The 21815-nt window shown below is 41.1% G+C and overlaps 1 protein-coding gene across 1 annotated transcript; it reads right to left on the bottom strand.

Moving 5' to 3' along the window:
- Positions 1 to 1250: 1250 nt before the first annotated feature.
- On the bottom strand, positions 1251 to 21084 carry MAN1B1 (mannosidase alpha class 1B member 1). The gene is made up of 13 exons (XM_068211723.1): positions 20897 to 21084; positions 18582 to 18690; positions 17306 to 17442; positions 16175 to 16335; positions 14060 to 14169; positions 12596 to 12781; positions 10452 to 10600; positions 9654 to 9842; positions 8608 to 8798; positions 6893 to 7013; positions 5076 to 5273; positions 4641 to 4772; positions 1251 to 3849 (listed from the first exon to the last, which is right to left on the bottom strand). Exons 1-13 carry the CDS (start codon positions 21026 to 21028, stop codon positions 3646 to 3648), a joined length of 2019 nt encoding a protein of 672 aa, XP_068067824.1. The 5' UTR covers positions 21029 to 21084; the 3' UTR covers positions 1251 to 3645.
- Between the last annotated feature and the right edge of the window lie 731 nt (positions 21085 to 21815).

Below are 21815 nucleotides of genomic sequence, written 5' to 3'. Positions count from 1 at the left end.
AAGGTGGGAACATTGTACAGAACAGGAACTCAGTGTTGGGCTCCAGTGGACGCAAAGGCTTTCAGCTTTGGACAGCAATCCCCAGAAGTGCTTCAGAGAACAAAAAAACCCAAATCTTTCTTCCCAAATCCAAAGTCAGAAAAATCTTAACCCCTTCTCTTGAAGCAACAAGCTTCATGGAGCTACCCTCATCATGTCAGTTTTACTGATCCTGTTAATTATACTGAGTGTGGTACTGGCAATCAGGAGCTGAATTCCCTTGCAGGGCTATTTCTAAGAGGCAAGTTCTGAAGCACAGGAAAAATTCACAAAACTGTAAATGCGTTATTGCAAAAACCTTTCCTGCCTTCATCTGTCGTCACTGCCAACATCACGTTCGCATGGAACAGTAAACAAGGTGTATTCTTTGGAGGAGTAAACAGAGCTGTACCTGAGCTTGGCATGGAATGCTGAAAATCCTGTTAAATGAAAGTCCTGCAAAACACAAGGATCCTGTCAGCCAACACCAGGGACCTTGCAAAGCTGCCAGTTTCTGAAGACCTGTTATGAGAATTCAGCTTTCAAAAGTTCAGGGACTAGATGGTAACTGTGCCCCATCCATCTGCCAATTTTTTTTTGAGAATACAGGTCAGTATTTCCTGAATGTGGCTCAAAGCCCCAAGTGTGAGACTCCCAAGTCCGCAGTCCTGCAGTTCTCTGTGGCTCTGCCCGTGCCCGGCTCTGTTTCTCAGTGAAAGCCAAGGCTTTCTGTTGTGAAGGACAGAAATCCCTGGCTCAGTGGTGGCCTTCCCACAACACTCCACTTAAGCCAAAAGTGTCCTAGCATGTAGAAACACCAAAGTGGATTACAGACCCAGCATTTCAAGCTTTGGAACAAGGAGCCACAAACTGAGCTTCAGTTGTGCTGGAGGAGCACATTATGGAACAGACATAGGCTGTGGAGCTCAGAGACTGATCTGACCCAACAGTTTGTTAAGGAAGTTAAAATAAACAAGCAATTAAAATGACCTCTGCAGAAGAACAGGAAGAACAGCTGACCTTTGTTGAGATTATTTAGTTTGTGCCATTTCACACGTGATATAGATGTCTGAAACAAACATTTGTTCTCAAAGGGAGTGAGAGCTAACAATCTGAACCTCAGGTTTAAAGGCTGAGGACAGTAAAGCCACATTTTGAGGAGACTGCATGTCCCAAGAGGAACTAGATAGAAATCAGCTGGACCAACAGGCTCAGCTAAAAGACAAGACATGTTTGGGAAAGTGACAGTTTATTCTTCTCTCCTTCAACTCATTAGGAAATTATTACTCTCAAGCCAATCATAAGGCAAAGAAAGTATCACACAGACTCCCATAGTCCCATTTGTAAAATCGATTACATTAAGACTTGCGTACAACTTCAAAACCAGAAGATTTTTGGTAAGCATTTATTCCATTTTCTAAGAAATCTCTCTTGCCTCAGTCAGGCAGCTGTCTGGTGAAACACCAAACCCTGGAAATTTTGCAATCCATAGCACAGTCATAATCAAAGGTTCAAAATTCGCTTTGTTCAAAGGCACATGGCCAAAGCAACACAGGTCAGCAGGACCTGGGTAGTGTCACTGAATTTATATTTTTAATTTTTTTTCTTTAGTCTCCTATTTTAAGCCTTTAGCTTTTAGCCAAAACTCAGCTCCTCAGCAGCACAAACCTGCTTCATGAACAAAAAAACTGAAGGTGCTTCCTTCCACATTTCTGCTGCACTATCCTCATTTGTTGTTGTGCCAAAGAAAACAGAAGCCTTGGCAGCAAATCGGTTGTGTAGCCAAAGGCCATAGTGACAGGATTCCACTGCACTTGTAAGTGAGAAGCTTGTTCTCAGAGTTACTGCTGGCATGTGAACAGGAGGAACATTAACATTCTGCACTAATTAGTTATGTCCTGTCAATCCCAGGACAGGGTCCCTCTAATGACAGAAGAATGTGCATTTAAATAATTCCTGAAATTTCTCCATTTCCACTAGTACATGGAATGATAAATACTATATAAAGACTTAAATACTGGTCCCAAGAGTAACTTTTTAAGTCCAGCAAACAGAATGGATCAGCATAAAACAAATAAAGATACATCTTACTTTACAAATCACACGTTACAATTACTATAAAATACCTCCCTCAGCCACAGGAAAATGACTATTAGAGTTAAATTCAGTCAGCTCCATTAATGGCCAGGGACCCCTGGATTTAGTGGGGACTGGCCCTGCCCCAGTCCCCACTAAATGACTCCCACTGCCATAGGGGAAAGACACTTTCAGTAAGACCAACCTCTTCTGGAAATATGAATAATCACATTTGTGAGATCTTATCCATGAATACAGGACTGTCCAAGTCCAAATCCAAAAGGAAAAGCACTCTAGAAAGCTCATTTCCAAATTCATGGCTTAAAATCTGTACGTGTGCACATATAAAAATGGAAGATCACAGGGCTCCTGTAAGATTCTTAAAAAACCTGGGTCTACTTTGTCTTCAAGTAACTGAAATTAATTTCTCCAATTCTACTGGGGCCTAGAACTGCTGTAGACTGCTTTTAACACTACTGCTGAAAATACCTACTGTACTCCTAAGGAAAAAAAAAAGACAACTTCTCCATGGTCCAAGAAATTATGAATAACAAGAACTTTGATGTACAGCTGCAAGCTTGTTTTGAGTCAACAAAAACCCATGATGTGATATCTGAACAGGAAGGGATGGAAGAAGGCTGATACCTAATATGCTCACAAGCTTTCCCAGTGCCCAATCTCTGAAAAGCTGAAAGCAGCTTTCAGTCAGAATACCTGAGTCTAACTGATGCAAATAAGATATAAAATGCACATGTAGTTTTACTTGCATTTCACATTATCTCCTGCTGTCCTGCAGGGAAGTTAAAAAACTGCAATACTTCTACAAAATTATATATCACTTTGAGCTAAACCAGCAGCAAATTCTCTTTCACCATTCATTTCAGCCACAACTTGAATACTGTTCCAAGTGCTCTACAAAACTAAGATGCTATACAACAGATACTCTGCTGCCTCTTTCTTCTACCATGATGCAGCATATCTTGGGAGTTTGGAATGAGATCAGAGTACCAGCAGCAATGCTGACAGCTTCTCCCTGGGATAGCACTATAGCTCTTCCTTTATTCCACTTTGCATCTGAACCACTGTCAGTCTGACAAAGGAATGGCTCTGTAATCCAGTGTTTCAGTGAATCCAGAATAAAGCAGAAAACTGGAGGCTTATTCCTGCTCTCCAGGAAAATGCTGTGCCCCAAGCCAATTTGCTGCATTCCCAATAACTAATGAGCATTTAGCAACACTGACATAAGTGAATCAGCAATTAAGTGGGTCATCAGAGCCCCGAGAATGTCATGGTCCACACTACAATTACCTTCTTAACCTCATCACCAGTACCAGAGAAACCAGCTTCATATGGCACAGCTTTGCCCATCCCAGAACCAGAGATTAGATTTAAGACTGACATGATTTCTTCAAGCCAGAAATGCTTTTCCCAAGCTTTTGTCTGTTGTTTGAAGTCAAAAAAGGTTCATTATAGCATCTCTCCTCAAACCCTAAAAAGTAAAGTGACTTGAAGATAAAAATGCCACCACTGGAAGATACACTGATGCAGAGTCTATGCTGGTACCCAGATAGGGAGTGGATGAGCCTCTGTGTTAAAGATGTATTTGTCAAGGTTGATTAAGTCTATGTCATCTGAGAACAGCAGAAACATGTATTTGAGTGTTTCCCCAAGGAAGAAGCTCTCCATTTTATCCCGTGGCTCTGGATTACTGGGATTCTGAACGTTGTTAATGGAAGTATAACCACCTGTAGGAACCTGCAGGAAAAAAAAAAATTATATCTTTGCATAACCTAGAATAATTTTTTACTTCCTAACATCCAGATGCACTTGGAGAAGATAACTGCTAAGAACAGATCATGTTTTCACTTCATACTTGGTTTTCAATTACATTTAAAGCTCCATTAATGAAAAAAAAAAATCTCATTGCATTTTAAAAGAAGCCACAACAATAAATGAAGCAAAATATCCGTTTGTGCTCAGGGTAGAGGGGTATCACAAAGAACATCCCTTTGAAGTTTCTGGACATATATACAGAAAAGAACTAGCGATTTTTACATTAGAGCTGACCCAAGCCTTGTATCATTTTCTCTTAAGAATTGATATTTGGTGCCCACACTTTCACAGCATATCAGTGACATCTCCACAAGCACTGTAGTCAGAATGAACAGAAAAATCTTCTATTAAGCCATTAATGCCATTTTGTGCTATTTCTTTTTTCTTTGGCAACTTTAATTGAAGAGTTCTTTCAATCCAGCCATGCCCTTCTCAGCGTCTTGTAGTCTAAAAACTACAGATTCTAACACTTTGGTGGCCTTGCCTACAGCTTCTGCATTTCACTTTTTCATCAATGTAATAAAAGTTCTTTCACTATATGGGTTAAGCAGGGTATCTCCATCTGTAAGAAAACAATTTTTCTGTATATACTTACAAATTCCCCCACAGTTATCTGATGAATCTTGAAATGTAGTATGTTTTCAAAGTTGGTGTTAGAAAGCAACTGAGCAAATACAGTCCTGACAGAACAGTTTATTAGAAACTGGCCTTACCCTGGTGTATCTGTTGAAATTCTGCAAGATTTCCCAGCCCCAGTCTTGGTATTTCTTATCACCAGTGAATCTGTACATATAAAAAAGGCTTTCCACAGTTTCTGGTCGCAATAAATTGTGCCTGTCTGCAGGCTGCAAGAAAAAAAATGGCAAGAGTATTTCAGACAGGGAATTTCCTCAAGGATACATGCAGGGAGAAAAATAATTATTCACATCTCCATCTGCTCCCAAGAGTTTGCTACGCATAAATCAGCTTCTAAATTTACTGCCGGGGTAACTAAAACCAAAGCCTCGGGTACAGCTAGAAGGCAAGGCAAAGAAAGAATTAGCTGCTCCACGACAAACCCCATCCCTAATATCTGGCCAGAAGTTCAACAGCAGAATAGAGCTACAGAGAAATCGGGGAACTGGAGTTCAGGCCAGCTATCTGCTCACCTTGATTTCTACATCCTTATGGCCCTTCTGTGCATGGAGGTTGAAGTGTACGATCTCTGGGCTCAGGCCTGTCTCTACTTGAGCATACATCTGGTAGCAGGTTTCTATAAGAGTTTCAGCCAATTTCATATGATCAGCAGCCAGTCCATTGTGAGCTCCCAGTGCTAAAGTACCCGGCAAGAAGCAAACCAAGTGATCCTGCAAGACAAGACAACTCTTACTGAGAAGTTACACATCAAACAGCAAGGGGAAGTAAGGGGGCACCATCTTTTTAATTTTTGATTCTTTCTCTTCTTCAAAACACACTTCTGGTACAACACCTTGAGGATAACTTTTTAACAATCTCATGTAATGTAACATGAGGCAGGCAGCATTATTACAGAAATCATTAATTTCAAAAATGTACAAGAATGTGTTTTTATGACAAGTTTCTGAACAAAAGGTCTCAGGTCATGCTGAGAGGAAGGAGGGTGTCTTTTAGTTTACCAGATTTCATATCAGCTCATGCAGGTCATCAACAGAACCACCTAAAGGCTTGGTGTCCTTATTCTGGAGCTAATCTACCATTGATGTAAGAAAGTAAGCACTGCAGATTAATGTCACATATGGGATCTTTGATTCAGAATCAAAGCTCAGGTCTCATCACCCAAAACGTAGTAAAACCACTCCGATGTCCCTGTATGGACCTTTAAAATCTTTGTCCAGTACTTAAGGAAAGTGGAGGGCTGTAAAGGTTAGCATAGACATAGGAGCCAAACATCCCCCACTGTTCCAGCTGGACAGGGTACGAGACCTGTCCAGCCTTTCACCCAATAATAATGGATTAAAACAAAAATTCTGACTCCCTGAAACAGAAGGAAGTGTTCTGACATGTACAGACAACTAAGCCAAATCTATATGTCTCAATTCAACTCTGTTCTATCTTGGAATGGGGCAGCCCCCTCTACCCAAGCCCCAGACTCTGGTCTTACTCACAGCAGGTTTTTTTGGAGAACTTTTGAGAAATTCAGATCCAAGAAGCACATGCTGAAAACTAGAACTGATTATCTTAAAAATACTACATTAGGAAAGGCTATACATACATTAATAATACATCACTCGTCTTTCAGACAAGCCACACATATATACAATAGCTGCACTGCATGAGATTTTTAACTGAAAGATCTTAAAATACACAAATTGGGAACAGAGGGTTAAGATCAATCAATTCTCCCGGCAGCAAACAGCATACTGTTATACCCAAGAATCTTCCAGGTAGGAAAATAAAGATGTCATGAGTGGACAGAAACCTCCAAAATTATTAATTTCTTTTTTAACCCCATAATACAGTATTAGATTACATGCTTCTTTTGAAGGTAAATCTGAAAACACAGTTGTGCAAGTGTCTACATATATTTTTGAATTATGGAAAAACTAGTAATACATAAAATAGGTATTATCTCAACAATTTAGGGCACTGGAATTTTATGACTAAAACAGAAAAAAAAGGAAAAAAAGAAAGAAAATTTAATTCCAGCACCAAAATGTTCAGTCTTGAAGGAACAAAATGGGTTTACCAGAGTAACTCATACAGAAGGCCCTTGGTTTGTACATGTGGTTAGTATATACAAGGCAGTTACTCATTACTGCCATCACACGGGACAGATGTGTATGTATATATCATCTTGTGTTTTAGGTTTTTGTTGGTTTTTTGTTTGTTTTTGTCAGGGTTTGTTTTTGTTTTTTGTGAGGGAAAAGCTTTGCATTTGCCTCTGTGTTGGGTTTTATTTAAATTTTATAATGGTTTTTCTGTTTTCTTTTGCAGCTGTATTTCTTACCATCTTGGCACTGAAATGGCCATGAGCAAGCTCTCCTACAAAAGTAAGCTTCTTGGGTTCCGATCTCTGAAGAAGATGCTTTTTCACTCCTTCTATGGCTCTCATATAGTCTTCCAACAGCCTGTGAAAAACATCATCCCCAGTTAGCTCACATGCACACAGTTAGAACATACTTGATCATAGGTGATGTTCAGCACAGTCGACAACTGTTACTTCAGTCCACGGAGTAATATTTAACTAAATGTGAAAACTTTAAAAACCCCCTCAGTAACCATCAACATGACATTAATCAGTTGTCACTACCATGTACAGCAATACTGGGTTTACTTGAAAAGTAAATAATAGTACTTTAATACTTATTCAAATATTAAAGAAAACACCTGCAACTGTTTCTAGGCAATAACCAGATTTTATTTCAAAAATCCTTGGAAGCAGAGTTATTGAGATCACAGAAAATCTAGGCTGGAAAGGACCTCTTGGAGGTCTCTATTTCAACCCTCTGCTCTGAAGCAGATTCAATTTCATCAGGTTGTCTGAGTGGTTACCCAAGCAATTTTTCAGTACCCCTATCCAAAGATGGAGATTCAAAGAGTTTGAGCAATCTTTTCCAATTGACCTTTCTCATTGTGAAACATTGTTTCACAGTATTTAATTTCATTTTTCCTTGTTTTCATGTACTTTCAATATGGAAAACAACCTGTTGATTGTGAGGCTCATAAAATGCCATTGTGGTCCCAAAGACACCGGTTCTCCATTTACAGTAAGGTAAGCCTTGGAAAGAGCAGTGATGAAAGCTTTGTTTGCAGAAAGGCATCTGCTCTCACACAGGTATGCCTCCAAAAGGCACATTTTTGCTCTATCTGCATTAAACTCCTTAAAAATAACAAGGAGTCTAACAGAATTAGCTTATATGCAGACTTGTCTTGAAGGAAAGTATCTTTTCCAACATCTTTAACTCCTCCTTGTAAACACTCTTCCACTAATGCAGTACAGATAAAAGGAACATATGAGACTTGAAGAGGGACTTTTTACAAGGGCATGTAGTGATAGAGCAAGGGTCTTTAAACTGAAAGTAAGTAGACTGATACTGGATATTAGGAAGAAATTCTTCCCTGTGAAGGTGGGGAGGCCCTGGCACAGGGTGCCCAGAGCAGCTGTGGCTGCCCCATCCCTGGAAGTGTCCCAGGCCAGGTTGGATGGGGCTTGGAGCAACCTGGTCTAGTGGAAGGTGTCCCTGCCCATAGCAAGGGTGAGACAGGATGAGCTTTAAGATCCCTTCCAACCCCAACCAGTCTGGGATTCTGGAATTAAAGAGAAGATAAAACAAACAAACTTCTGTCTCCCTTCTCCTTTCACTAACAAACCCATAGCAAACACAGACATCGCTGTCCAAAGGAAATGCCCACAGTATTTCAGAAGTGTCTAATTATGCTCATCTCCTTTCTGTGACACTCCTCACATTCAACAACCTGAGGAAGAAAAGGTTTTTGTGGAGAGGGAGTTTTAAGACTAAGGCTAACTCTCCTTGTGTCCTTTCATCATGTTACTACTGTAACATGATGCCTCTCTTTCTGTTTAGCTTGCTTTTAAAAACAGTACTTAGTTCAGCTGACTCTTGGGTACATGCATTATTTTTCTTTAAGCAGCAAACTACAACAGAGAGTTTTACAGTTCACCTAATTATCACACCAATATGAGAAGTGTAAGGAACTTACTCATTTTCTTTCTTTCCACCCTGAATCCACTGCTTGAGCAGATACTCGTAGTAGCTGTCAGCTCTGGCTCCCAGAGTGTAGACTCCCAGGTGGGTGAACTGCCCGCTGTTGGTGTTGATAAACATAGGCACTAGGCCATCATTTTTCCCTGAGAGGATGTGAACATGCTTCATCACCTCATCTACAGCTTTCTACAAGAAAGAAAATGGAAAACATAAATTTTATAGGTATGAATGAGGTACAGAACTGTGTCTAGTCACTATAGCACAGTAACAAACTTGTAACTTTGCTTCCCCAAATTAGCATCAGGGACATCAAGTTCAGCTAGAGCAATATATTAAATTCAAGATTTGAGACTTCTGGACTCTCAAAATATGATGTTCTGGTTATGTTCAAGTACTCTGAAGCAATTACAACTGCTTCCTTTCCTTGAAGGAAAGCCCACTCAAAAGCGAGTACTACAGTACTCAGATTTACTCAGACTTGCAAAGTAGAAGTCCAGCAAAAAAATCAACTACATGAATCTATTTAGCAATAGCTAAGGTTCTTTAAATTACTTCATTCTTCAACACCGAGCTGTGAATACAGTTCAAAATAACAACATCAGCAAACAAAAAGAAAAATGGAAAATACTATTTTCTCTGAATTTCTTTTTATTTCAACTAACTTTTCCCTATATGGTGACCTGCTCTCAAGACTCTTAACTATTGAGTGACATTTTAGTTCCTTGGATGGTAACATTTCAGTTTTGTTCTCTGCATATAGAAAACAGTATCAAGAAACCACACTCAGAAATTTTTATTTTTCTAATTAAAAGCTGTTTCTGAGGAAGAAAAACAATTACTCATCTCCTACTCATCTCCTACTACTTTTGGTATTCAGTAAAATAAAGGAATATTTTGTTTCTTTTTCTTGCCTTGTCTAGAGTTTCTCAACTTATTTATCATAACTTATAGACTCCTGAGACCGTGAGTACTGATGGAGAGTCAGTGGTGGAGCTGCAGAGAAATGGAAAAAGAGAGCGGTATCAACCGATTCTTCCATACCCGGAATTTCTCATCTCCAGTCAGACGAGAGAGCTCCCTGAACTCCAACTGAATGCTGGTCACCTCCGCCACAGTGCTGTCAGATGTCCAGCGAGGGGGATGTGCGGTGCCCCGACCAATGTTGACATCAGAATATGGTATCTTGGAGGGGGTCTTGAATGCTGGCATAAGTCTGTTTCCAATGTCTTTCTAAAGAAAACCCCAGAGCACAGGACAAAACAACAGTCAAACCAAAAATAAATATATATAAATGGACATCCCATTAGATTTTCTTCACAAAGCAGATGGAAAAAGATAGAACAGCAGCTTAGTTTTAGATGATGCAAGCAATTAAAGAAATTTAAAAAGTCATTAACTTATTCATAGTAATGAGCAGAGCTTCCACCTTCTCTTTAGCACTGCAGGCATCATCTGAGGCTGCAATCCCTATCATGCAGTCACTGGCTGATCTAGCTAATCTGATGAAGTGGCTGATGCTGTTAAGACATACAGAAAGGGCAACAAAAAACTATTACCCTTTGCCAATCATTTATTTCTTCTTTTGTTTCATGAACTTTATGATGGTCAGCCATTAATCAGCAGAAGAGCAGACATACAAGGAGGTGACAAACACAGCAAAGTTTTGAGGTTGTACAGAGAGCAGTAGTGCAGGCTTCAAAGCTCAACGGTAAATGCCTTTCCCACCACTTTATGAAACTGTTAAAAACCAGCAACATTTAACTTTCTGAGGAATCTTCCCTCAACTTTGTCCAATATGGAATACATAACCCAGTTTGATTTTTAAGGCCAGACACTCACAGCTTTTTCCAGGAAAAGGCTATCTCCAGAGAGGTGGTAGGTGCTCAGCAAGCCACCCAGGATACGGATAGTGCTCTCAAATAGGTTCACATCCACATTTTTATCAAATACTAAATCATTTGCTACCCATTTTCTTGCTTCGTCAAACTCTGCAAAGCATAAAAGGTAGTTCAGTTATGAACTTCTGGCATGTTCCGACAACTGAAGACATGAGTACTCCATATATCCATAACAGTTACTTGTACTTGTCTTACAGAGATGATAATTTGAGGTGGAAAATTAAAATGAAGAGCACACGCTGGAATAAGTTTCATTACCATTGGCTTAATTCTTATTCAGCACACACCACAGATGCATACAGACAGAAATATCCACCAAAACAGAAAATCCTTAATAGTTTAAGAAGAAATAGAATAATTTTTTATTAAAATAGTCCAGTCTTTCAAATCCATCCATTTGACTTGTCAGATAATTAGTTACACTTCCTTCTAGTTTTAGTTAAATCTTTTTCAACCAAAGCTGTTGATAACAGGTAACATTTTCAGTTAATAGCTTTAGCATAGCAATGTCCTCAGGAGCCTGCTTCCTGCAAGATGTTGCAATCTTTTTCTCTAGAAGCAAAAATGGTTGTTTATCACACTACTAATTCAAAAGAAAGGTTAAAAGAAAAGCTATATTAGGTTCATCAAACAGCTTAGCAACAGCATCACTCAATGACTGCTTTGGCACAGGGTCTCCATGGTGCATGTGAGTCAGCTCAGCACTCACAATTGGAGGCTGAGCTATCTCAGTGATCTCACAGCTTCTGGAAACTCCTGCTTGTGAGAAGCAGAACAACCAGTTTGCCAGAAATGGAAGGCATTCCTTAGGAGATAAACTCTAAAGGAAATGGATACCTCTGCACCCTTCAGTCTTGGATGCTGAGCAAATACAGGATGTTGGGCACATTGAGAAGAATTACTAAAAATCTTCAGTCCAGTGTTGTCAGCAGTACAGTAGCAAAGGCAGAGTTTTCTGCCCCAGAATCTTTTGCATTCATCAGCTGATAAGAAAGACTAGCAGCCTCAAACAGAACTTTCATTTACATAGCATTTGTTATTCAGAAGAAACCCCAGGAGCTCTCTAAGGCAGTCAGCAGAACTTCTATAAAATAGAAAGAATCCCTCACCAAAAACCCATTTTCAACACATCTCTAATAATTTATTTTAAAAAAATCTACTCAGTTCAAAATTAATTTTTTAGGAAAAAAAAAAAAAAAAACTAGCAACATACTGACAACTTGATTAAACTTCAAGATAGCCTGTGCAGGCCTAGAGCTGCACACACACAACATATTATTTTACAAAAACTTCAAAGGTAGAAGAGGCAGAACCATGAAATACTTTTGAGTATTTACTGTACCTACACTGGCAGATCTGTTCTTCCTACCATGACAGAAAAATCTGCAAGTTTAATAGAAGTTTACAAAGGTGGTTATTGACCATGGTTAAATAGATACAGTTCCAGACATTTTTAAATACCATTAAAAAAACCTCTGCATCACCAGAAAAAAAAATCCCAAACAACTATCAACAAAAAAATGGTCTTAAATACTAATTAAGCATTAAAGTTTTTTGCAACAGAATTGCAAAATTTTTGGCTTAGTTTTTAAAATCTGTTCAGAAGTTTTCTAGCATGGTCATGTCAAGAATAACTCTCAAAAATACAGACAACAAAACTATTCAGGAAAGAGGTACTGAGCACTCCCTTTCTCCACCCATAGATTCCCTACAGAAACAGCCTTCTTAAATCCATATATGAAATACTGGTATTGGGTGTGAGAAAACACGAGCAAGGAATATAGAGACAAACTACCCAAGAGTGATGGTCGCAAAGCCTCCACCAGCTGTGTAATGGCACAGAGGTTTTAGTACAGAAACAAAGACCAGGAAGTTTATTAAAACATCCCTCAAATTCTACCAGATACATACATACATATGTATACACAATGTATGTATGTATGTATGGATTTACCCTCACAGAGAAGCTAAATTTATAGGCCACATGTAATAAATATACCCCTCAAAACTCTGAACAGGCAGTGCCTGAAGAGAAATTTAAAAATTATTTCAAAGGAAAAAAAATGGAAGAGAAAAAAAAAATACCTTCTTTTAAGCCTAAAATCCACATGGTATCCAAGGCATCAATTAAGGTAAGCCCAAGTCCAAACCACTCACTGTAGGACTTGGACAAAGGCTTCAGCTCATCATGACCCCAGGCAAAATCCTTGTACCCTTTCCAGGCATGGCGGAAGGCTTCAATCACAGCCAGCTGGCGCTCATTGATGGGCACTGCAAAGGAGAAACAGCACCTTGCTCAGGACTTCCGCAGGGCACTGATGGAACTCTACTATGCACCACTTTACTGCATTCCACCGAAAATAAAATTTCTTCCAAACTAACTGATCAGTGCAATGGAAAAACCACCCTCACATTATTTGTTTCAGAACAGCCTTTCCTCTGCAGAATAACCAGTCAGTGCTTCCAGTCAGCAGTTCAGCCAAATTCTCTGGAAGCGTGAAATCTCTCTGGAAGCAGAGATTTCTCCCTGGCAACAAAACTGTCACATCTGCAAATAAAACATTAAAATAATCATATGCACAGCTGTAGATGAATATCACTAAAGCTCAAAGACATGAAAGTCAGGAAATATCAGATTAAGATCCATGGTAATCCAGGTGCTGAATACATATGCTTAACAATAAAATCCTCAGCTAATTCAACACATAACATCTTTTCTTCATCTTCCCTCTCTTACTAACTGCTTTCTGTTAAATTTAAAATCACTTCTACAAAATTATTTCTGTTGAACTTTCTATTTAATACCAAAATAGAAAGAAAATTTACATTTTCCATCTTGGCAAAATCATGGGTTTTTTTCCATAGTTGTACTGATTTTTTGCTTGCAATCTGCCATGAAAAGGAGCTTACACATTGAACATGAAAAATTCCAAGCCATTAGCTGAAATTTTGAAAAATTATGAGCAAAGACTTCTAGAGTGGGAAACACCAAGCAGCACAACTAACCCCATAAATTTTAAGCTTTCAGAAGTGCAAATACATCACACTGAAATATGCCACGTTTATCACACCACAACTTCCTGGTTTCTTTTCTGAACTCAGGAAAAGGAACAACAGGTTCTTAGGTCCACAAGCGCAGCAACTTGAAAAACAACTTCTGCAGCTTTGTGGTGAGCCTTAAAAACAGTTCCATTTAGTTCAGGGAGGAAGTCACTTTCCCTGTATTGGCAGAACAAAAGGAAAGGCTGAAAACGAAGCTGTCTCTTTCATGCCCTCCTTCTTTAGGTTATCCTGCCTCTTCCCAGAGGCTGTATTTCTAAGATTTGTCTCTAAAATTTATTTTCAAATTCTGAAGGCTAACAAGCATGAAGGCTGGCATAGTGAAATAAGAACACTGAAAAACCAGGATATTCTAGGTAAGCAATCTCCCCTACACTTTTTGTTTCCTTTAATCTAAATAAATTAATTAAATAATGTGTATGGGGAGAAATTGCACAACTTAAACTATAAAAGCAATCAAACAAAGGTATCATTAGCTGTCCTATTTACCTGGTTCTTTCTGGTCTTCAGCTTCCACAGATGAAGGTTTTTCTGGTTCCGTTATTTTACTGGATGGTGGTTCAGTGCTTTGGTCAGGTTCTATCACTGCTCCTCTCCAGCTGCAAATACAAGGGTCTTATTTTGGTCACAGAAAATCATGCAAATGAATGGGACTTATCTCTGTATTTCCGTTATTACACAATACTTTGATAAAACAGAAGTTAGATTTTGTATCAAGGATCAAAATGATTATGTGGCCCACTAAGTAAGTGTTCTGTTCAAATAAATTTTCTTTGCAGAGAAATTTGCTTGATTAAGAAATGTGTGTTACAAGCTCTTGGAATTTCATTAAATATCTTGGCAATGCAATTTAATAAAAAACATCTTAAAATAAACCCCTGAAAATGCTGTATTACAAGCAATTTGTTATCTACCAGCTCTGAAATTACCACAGTAGCTGCTAATGCTAAATAGTACCATGTGGAATCCTTGGAATCCTTCCTCCTGAGGGAAATCCGCAGGGCCTTGCCTTGGAAGAATATATCATAGAGTTTCCCCACCTAGGCTGATAGAGAGGACTCAGCCCATGGTGCTCTGCAGCACTATTGTTAATCTACATTAGATTGCTTCCCCCATTGGCTAGTTGACACTGCCCCTGCCCACCCCAACTATTCATCCCTCATTGCCCCTACAGGTTGCTGCCCTTTGCCCTGTTCTCGTGGCCTTACTCTCAGCAGCTTTTGAAAGAGATGCTTCAAAGAAGGTTGCAGCATTTCTACCACCCTGCCACGCTGCAACAGTACTACATAAATTATGATCACCAAAACTCATTATTAAGTACAAAGGATGAGATGCTCAAAGTACTAACTCTGCTGTCAAGGGATCACAAGCCGCGTTTTCCACCACAGATGCGTAATTCAGTTTTTACAGGTTTTCATGAAGATCTCTAGAAGGAGAAGTCTTTCAGAGTGGACTTCAAGTCAGGCCTAGTTCATATCAAGATCAAACAATCTCAACCATACCATTTAATATATAGGTATGGTGCCTTTGAGTCCATTATATGCTTCCTAAGGGAACTGGGCTTACAGGACCTTTAAAGTCTATAGTGTTTACTTTAACAGTCTAACTGCCTGCAGTCAGCATATCTTCTGACTTAGATAAATGCCATATTTAATTTCTTACTTTCATTCTTTAAATTTGTAGCTAGTCTTCACCATGTTTTCATTGCTCTTGTAAGTTCTCTTGTTACCGCCTGTTTAAGTCTGTGATTTACAGCAAAAGCAAAACAATAAAACATTTTCAGACAATATTGACAGCCAAAATGCTGAGCCAGGCACAGTTCTGATACTATCATCAGCTCATCTGAGCAAGTGCTAAAGAGAACATAAAACACATAAAACCCCCAAGCCTCGTGTTCCAAATCTGAAGAACCTCTGCTGAACTTTTGGTAATCTTTTCTATACCCCCATTACTTTCCTTCACTTATTCCCAAACCAAAACACTTCCATAACCATAGAAGCACAGACCTTCTGTTAAAGATACTACTAGATCTGTACAAGGGATGACATATCTTGTAAGAAAGAAGTAAGCACATGGTGTTACACGCACACAACTACATACACATCTATTGCTTCTGCCTGGTCAGTCTGGGCTGGTCAGTCTGCCACTGATTTTAGTGGCACCAATCCACAAGCAGCACTGACACTGCTATCATTTTCCAAACCTGCCCCAGGACAAAAACACTTGTAGCAGCACTATTACATTGATACTGTTACATTAACATTTATTACAACAAACAGGAGAAACCTCTGGACACCGAGAATCCTGCTGAACATTAAGAGTGTCTAAGTGCATTAGAAATACAGCCAGTCTCGCAGGGCTTCAAACCCTCTGCAGTTGTGTGATGCAAACAGTAAAATCAGAGAAACTGCACATTCATCGAAATTAAATATATCAGCCTAGTAATATCAGCAGCTGCCAGGCCTGAGAACAAACCCATGCAAAGAAAGAAAATAACCTCGAACACATAACAAAAAGCCCTTAAAATTTTCACTCTAGCGCTCAATGGATCTTGGCGGGAGCAAGGGGGAAGGAAGCACTGTACCTTGCCTGAAACGTTTCTACCTGATAATGGATTTCTCTGTTTTCTCTACTTTATGCGCTTCGACCAGCTCTTCTACAGCTCTCACGTTATCATGTCGGGTCTTCAGCCTCATGTCTCTCCGTGGTGCCTTGATCTGAAGATTGGAAGGACCACGACGAATATGAGGCGGTCTCGGTGGTTTCTGAGAATAGGAAAAAAAAAATGTGCTTGGTCAGGTGCAGAGATAGTCAAACTTCAAACCACAAATCAATATCATTCCAGTATTAAACATAAATTCAGGTAAATCTTATTTTGTTTGTTTTGCAGCAGGCAAATTCTGACCTGAATGGAATGTATGCTAAAGACCTTGTGGTTTTGTTTGCTTTAAACTTTTGGTAAAATCATTCCATTCTTAAGTTTACATTGATAAATTACTTCTAAACTACCTCTACTGCTCCCAAGTATTCATTTAACACAAGGCAATGACATAGGATTGTAAAGATATTTCATTCCATTTTACTAGGCATAGTAAATTTTTGAGAATTTGCAAAAAGAATGCCAAAAAAAGTTTCCACAATGCCAGTGTAAATACCAAGAACTACTATACAGTAATACATGTATATTTTTGCATGACTAAGAAAAAAAATTCATACAAAATTTTGTATTCATTAACTGAAAATCCCTGAATTCATGAGATAAATTAATGACAAACACACTAACAGTATTCCTTTGCTCCACTAATTCACAGTCAGTTGATGTTCCTTTCCCAATGCATTCCCCACAAACATAACCATTCAAAACCTCCTATCATCTGCTCATTCTGAAGCTATTTCTCAAGCTCCCAGATAAACCATGACTCCAGGCTCCTCACAAGAGTGGAGACTAATTCAGACAGCACGAGTAAAGCCTCAGGTAGGAGTTCACTGCGACATGAAGTCCTGGCACTCCTAGGCAGAGCAGTGAGTAAAAAACAGCATACAGAACATGTAAATAAAAAAGATAAAGCCAAGAAGTGCTACACCAAAACCCTCCCTGAGAGGACAGTGTTCCACCAAGAGCACAAGTTTATTGCAAGCTCTAACTCCTTCCTCCACAACAACTGTTGGAACCAAGCACTATTTGCCTTCACAAACTCTTTGTGGCATTAGAAAACTAATTTCTTTTCACATTACCTGCAGTGAAAGCTCAGGGTAGTCTCCATGGTTGGCATCTGCTTTCTGGGGTGCTGGTAGAACAACTGGATTTGCCAGTTTCAATCTAGGAATTTCTTGTTCTGTTCTCTGATCATCCAACGATTTATTTGTTATACCTAGACACACAAAACTACTCAGCACAAGGAATCAACAGTTAAGATTGCAGTTAGAAATTTATAACAATTTGCTGTATACAAGTAGTAGATGCACCTCCAAAAACTGTTTGCATTCACAAAGCATTGATAAACACACACTAATTGTTAGATACAAAGTATATTTTGGTATTAATCCTCTCCCTAATATAAATGGAAGCTGCTAAAGGGCACATGGGGATTTTAAAAATTGCTAGTATTTCAGTTTTTCAATACAATTAATAAGATTATATCAGAGGTAAATGTGCGTTAGTATTACCCAAATGCTTAGAATTTCTAAACTGACAGGCAGTCAAAACCAAGAGAGAATTACCTTATTCTAGTGATTAGGTTTGAGCTACCTGCAGCTACATACAAACATAATAATAAAAAAAAAAATCCACACTCAAAGCCTTCAGATCTTAATCAATTGCCATAGTTTAGGAATGGTACTTCCCAATTCAGTGTTCCCTGACCACAAAAACTACACTGCCATTCTCTTTCCCTTTTCAGTTTTGCCCTCCCTCTTCTCCTTCCCTCTGAGGTGGACGAGTTGAAAATTGGAAGCACAGAAGGCAAAGACCACAGGTTGAGATAAGAACAATTTAGGGGAAACAGCAATGAAATAAGAAACAAACAGTAAGTTCAACAGTATTAATAACAAAAGGTATAGGAAAAAGAAACTATTTACATGAAGGCATGAATACAGACTGCTGCCCCTGCCATGTTTCTCTACCAGAAGGAGCCCCTTCTCCCCAGCACAGAGAGTCCCTTTCTTCCCCCATCCCATACCCAGCAAGGACTGAGGTAGTACAGAATAGCATCCAGGCCTTAGCTACACCCCCTCCCAGCTACTTCAACAAATTAACTATCCTGGCTGAAACCAGGACATCAAGTAAAACAAAACGTTGCTCTAGTCAAGATAAAGAAAGAAAAGGCATACAAAATATATTTTTGAGTAAGCATTACATCATTCAAACACCACATAAAATCATCTCAGAACTGCACTTTAATGAATACATCTAGTCATTACCAATGGAAATTAAAACTGGTTATAAGACCCACAATCATCTCCTCACTCTAACACCTCATTCTGGCAATTGCAAGCTGTACAAAACACATACTTTTCCATGTTTCCCCCATGCTTGTGTACGAAATTGCTCCACACACTGCCAAGAACGCGAACAGGAAGAGAACGACACTCCGCTGGAGTCGGGACAGCTGCTTCCATTTCTTTAGGAGAGAAAAGAAGTGAAAGAAAGAATATTTAGCATAACATTAAGAACCTACTTGGTTAAAAATAAACTCTTATTGGTTCATTCAGATTAAAACCCACAAAATTGACTAGGTTTAATTTTACCCTGTTAATTTTACCCTGTTTTACTGCATATATCCTTTGTTTATTTTCTTTAATGACAGAGAAAACAGAAATCCAACCAGCTGGCACAAGAAGCTCACAAAAACATAAGAGCCACTTGCTGCAAGAACCTCAGAACCTGCCAAATGCCAAGACTCTCAGCTTCGACTACAGCTGACTTCAATCACAATCTCCATTGGCTGACCTGAGCACCTGCTCAGCTATCAACTGGGAAATCAGCCAAAAGCCTCTTTCTTCCTGGCTGGAGAGGGACTGCAGAGTGCACATGCAAAATTAGAAACGGAAGAAAATGGCAGGAAAACTAAAAATGTTACTGCAGCAAAGAAGAAAGGCTCAAAATAAGCTGAGCACCAATCACTAGCAGATCATGGGTTCAGATCCTTGTATGGGCCGTTTGCTTAAAGAGTGGGTCCCTTCCAACTCAGAATATTCTGTCAGTCTGTGAAGGAGAAGTCGGATATCCTGGCTCTGACAAGCATAGGATCTGTCATACAGAACGAATTCTGCACCACAAAAAAAGAGGCACCAACCTGCAGCAATGTGAAAATTAAGTAAAATACCACAAGGGCAAACAAGACAAACCCACAATATTTTCAAGTTTAATCCTGGGCAAAAATGTATTGTTAACACTAGATTATATGCAATAATCACTGAAAAATTGACAGCAAATGACATTAACCTGAAAGAGGCCACGGTACATTAGCCTCCATTTACAGTGAGAGTTAAACACCAAGGGCTAAATTGCCAACATTACTTTTCCAACAGTCCTCCTGAAATTCACTAATTCTGGGTATACAGAGGGAACTTCATTGCCAGTGCTACACTTGGGAACGACCCTTCCTACAAACCACACAGTACTTCCCACAGTCCTCATCCTCTTAGCAACAGCCAGAGGCCGGGAATGTCTCTGTGCAGAACTGTCAATGTGCTCACACTGTGAGTCCCACAACACAGTTTCCTGCCTTCCACCTGCACTGTTGACTGTACAGGAATACTGTATACCACTCTCTGTGCACACTGCAAGATGCTGGTCCCACTGTGTCATCTTCAGTTCTACCTACTTAGCAAAATCTATGACCCTCTACCCATTGCAAAAAGACGCTTGAAATCCAGCAGTCCTGCGGTTCAACAGGGTATGACGAGAAAAGAAGCTTTAATTGTGGTGCCTTGCAACGGGTAGGAGTAAGGCACAAGAATATGCAAGGGCATTCACCACCATCTTACTGGTTTTTTGCTCACGAAGAATAAGTGTAAAATGAAGGGTGATGATTAGGACCCATATCTCTCTAGATGGTAATAAAAAGAGAACTGTGGGACTGTGTGCCTAAACAAGCTCTTGATACACTTTATCTGATGACCTGTAAAACCTCTATAGGTGACTATACATCATCTCCTATCTGTAACAAGGGTTATCTTGGCCCTCTGACTCACTCTTTCCCACACAAGACTCTCCAGCCCAAGACTCCCATCGCACATGAAGCTGTCTGCCCATGCTACCCACAAGCAGAAAAGGTCACTTCCCAGAGTTCTGCCAGAGGACACCTCACACTCAGCTTTCATACTGTTCCCTTTACTCTCCGTGGGCAGAAGACAGGACTCTCTCCCCTTAAGCCTTAACACAGAGAAGAAAGGCACAGAGACCAAATCTCATTGTCCTCATTCCTGTCCAGAGAGCACAGCGTTGCCCCTCAAATGTCCACTAGCAGAGGGCAGGATTTTACCGTATGCCCCCGGTCCCAGCTTTATTGGTGAAAATTAAGACATGACGTGGAGACACCTCAGCCAGCCCTCGCCTTACACACCCCCACCCGCGTAGAGCAGCTCCGCGAGCACTCTGAAAGCAGAGCCCAGAGCGGGGCCGCCCCAGGGCCCAGGGCCCACAGCCGTGGCCTCTGCCCGACTCGGAACTGGGGGACGACGCCAGGCCTCCCATGACATTCCAGCTGCACCTAAGCCTAGGGACATTTCTGGCCACCCAACAGCCTTCCCCCATCACCAGGTGCCCCCCGCACCCAGCCCAAGGATACCCCTGTACCGCACAGCTCCCCGCGTGGCCCTCACCCGCCAGCAGGAGCGCCGCCGCCAGGCCTTGCTGTTGTTGTAGCCACCGACCCCGACCGCCTCCTCCGGGCCGAGAGTGACGGAGATGAAGTCCCGGCGCGGCGATCCCGCGGCGGCGGCACCGGAGTACATGGCGGCGCCTCAGGGGCCGCCCGCCGCCATGGCTCCGCGGGACGGAGCGGCTGCTTCCGGCAACCACTTCCTGTGGCGCTCTGGTGCCGGCGCGTCCGCGCTCGGTGGCACCAGGGCGAGGCGGGACCCAGCGCGCCCAGCGGCGCCGCGGAGGCAGTGGCCCAGAGGCAGTCGGGACGGGCCCTTTCCGCGGGCGGGCAGGAGGCGGTCTCAGCCCGCGCTGTCCACTCGCCGAGCCGCCCCGAGGCCGCAGCCCTCGGCGTGGGTACGGCCGGGGCCCCCCACCTACTTCACGGGTTCCGGCTTCAGACCTGGGCGCGGGAGCTCAGGGCTGCTTTGATTTTGCCCTTGCCTCTCGTTGTCCCAGCGCACCTCGCCGAACCGCGCCCTGCCCAGCGAGGACAGCAGCTGCCGGGGTCGGCAGTGAGACAAAGGAGAGGCTGGGAATCCTCGCTGTTCTTTGGTGTCGTGAGACTACAACATAGAGACCAGTCACAGAGTCATTGGCGTGGAAGAAATGTAAATGAAGACGTGTATGTGGCAGATCATAAGGAAAATCAGCTCAGTAAATGGCCTGCAATTCCCCATGGAGCTGGAAGTAGGCCGCTGTGGTGAGGTGCAGCCCCGGCACAGAGCACTGTACCCGGACCCGTGGAGGGGGTACGGCCACTGCGGCTCCTGCCGCCCACCTGCAGAGTGAGCACGGCCGGGGAAAACCCCGAAGTGCTGCTGCCTGTGAGAGGACAGGGAAGTGCTGTGTGATGGCATTATCACCTGCCACCGAAAA

This window comes from Anomalospiza imberbis, chromosome 21 (assembly GCF_031753505.1).
Source record: "Anomalospiza imberbis isolate Cuckoo-Finch-1a 21T00152 chromosome 21, ASM3175350v1, whole genome shotgun sequence".
Taxonomy (NCBI): domain Eukaryota; kingdom Metazoa; phylum Chordata; class Aves; order Passeriformes; family Viduidae; genus Anomalospiza; species Anomalospiza imberbis.
Note: the sequence above shows the minus strand (reverse complement) of the source record. Positions and strands in the feature narration are given on the sequence as shown.

Coding starts and splice junctions, on each gene's coding strand:
- MAN1B1 (XM_068211723.1), bottom strand. CDS start 21,028: ATGTACTCCGGTGCCGCCGCCGCGGGATCGCCGCGCCGGGACTTCATC. Junction 8,799..9,653: donor CTGGAGATGAGAAATTCCGG/GTATGGAAGAAT, acceptor TCTTTCTTGTAG/AAAGCTGTAGATGAGGTGAT. Junction 7,014..8,607: donor GGTGGAAAGAAAGAAAATGA/GTAAGTTCCTTA, acceptor TGTTTTTCACAG/GCTGTTGGAAGACTATATGA.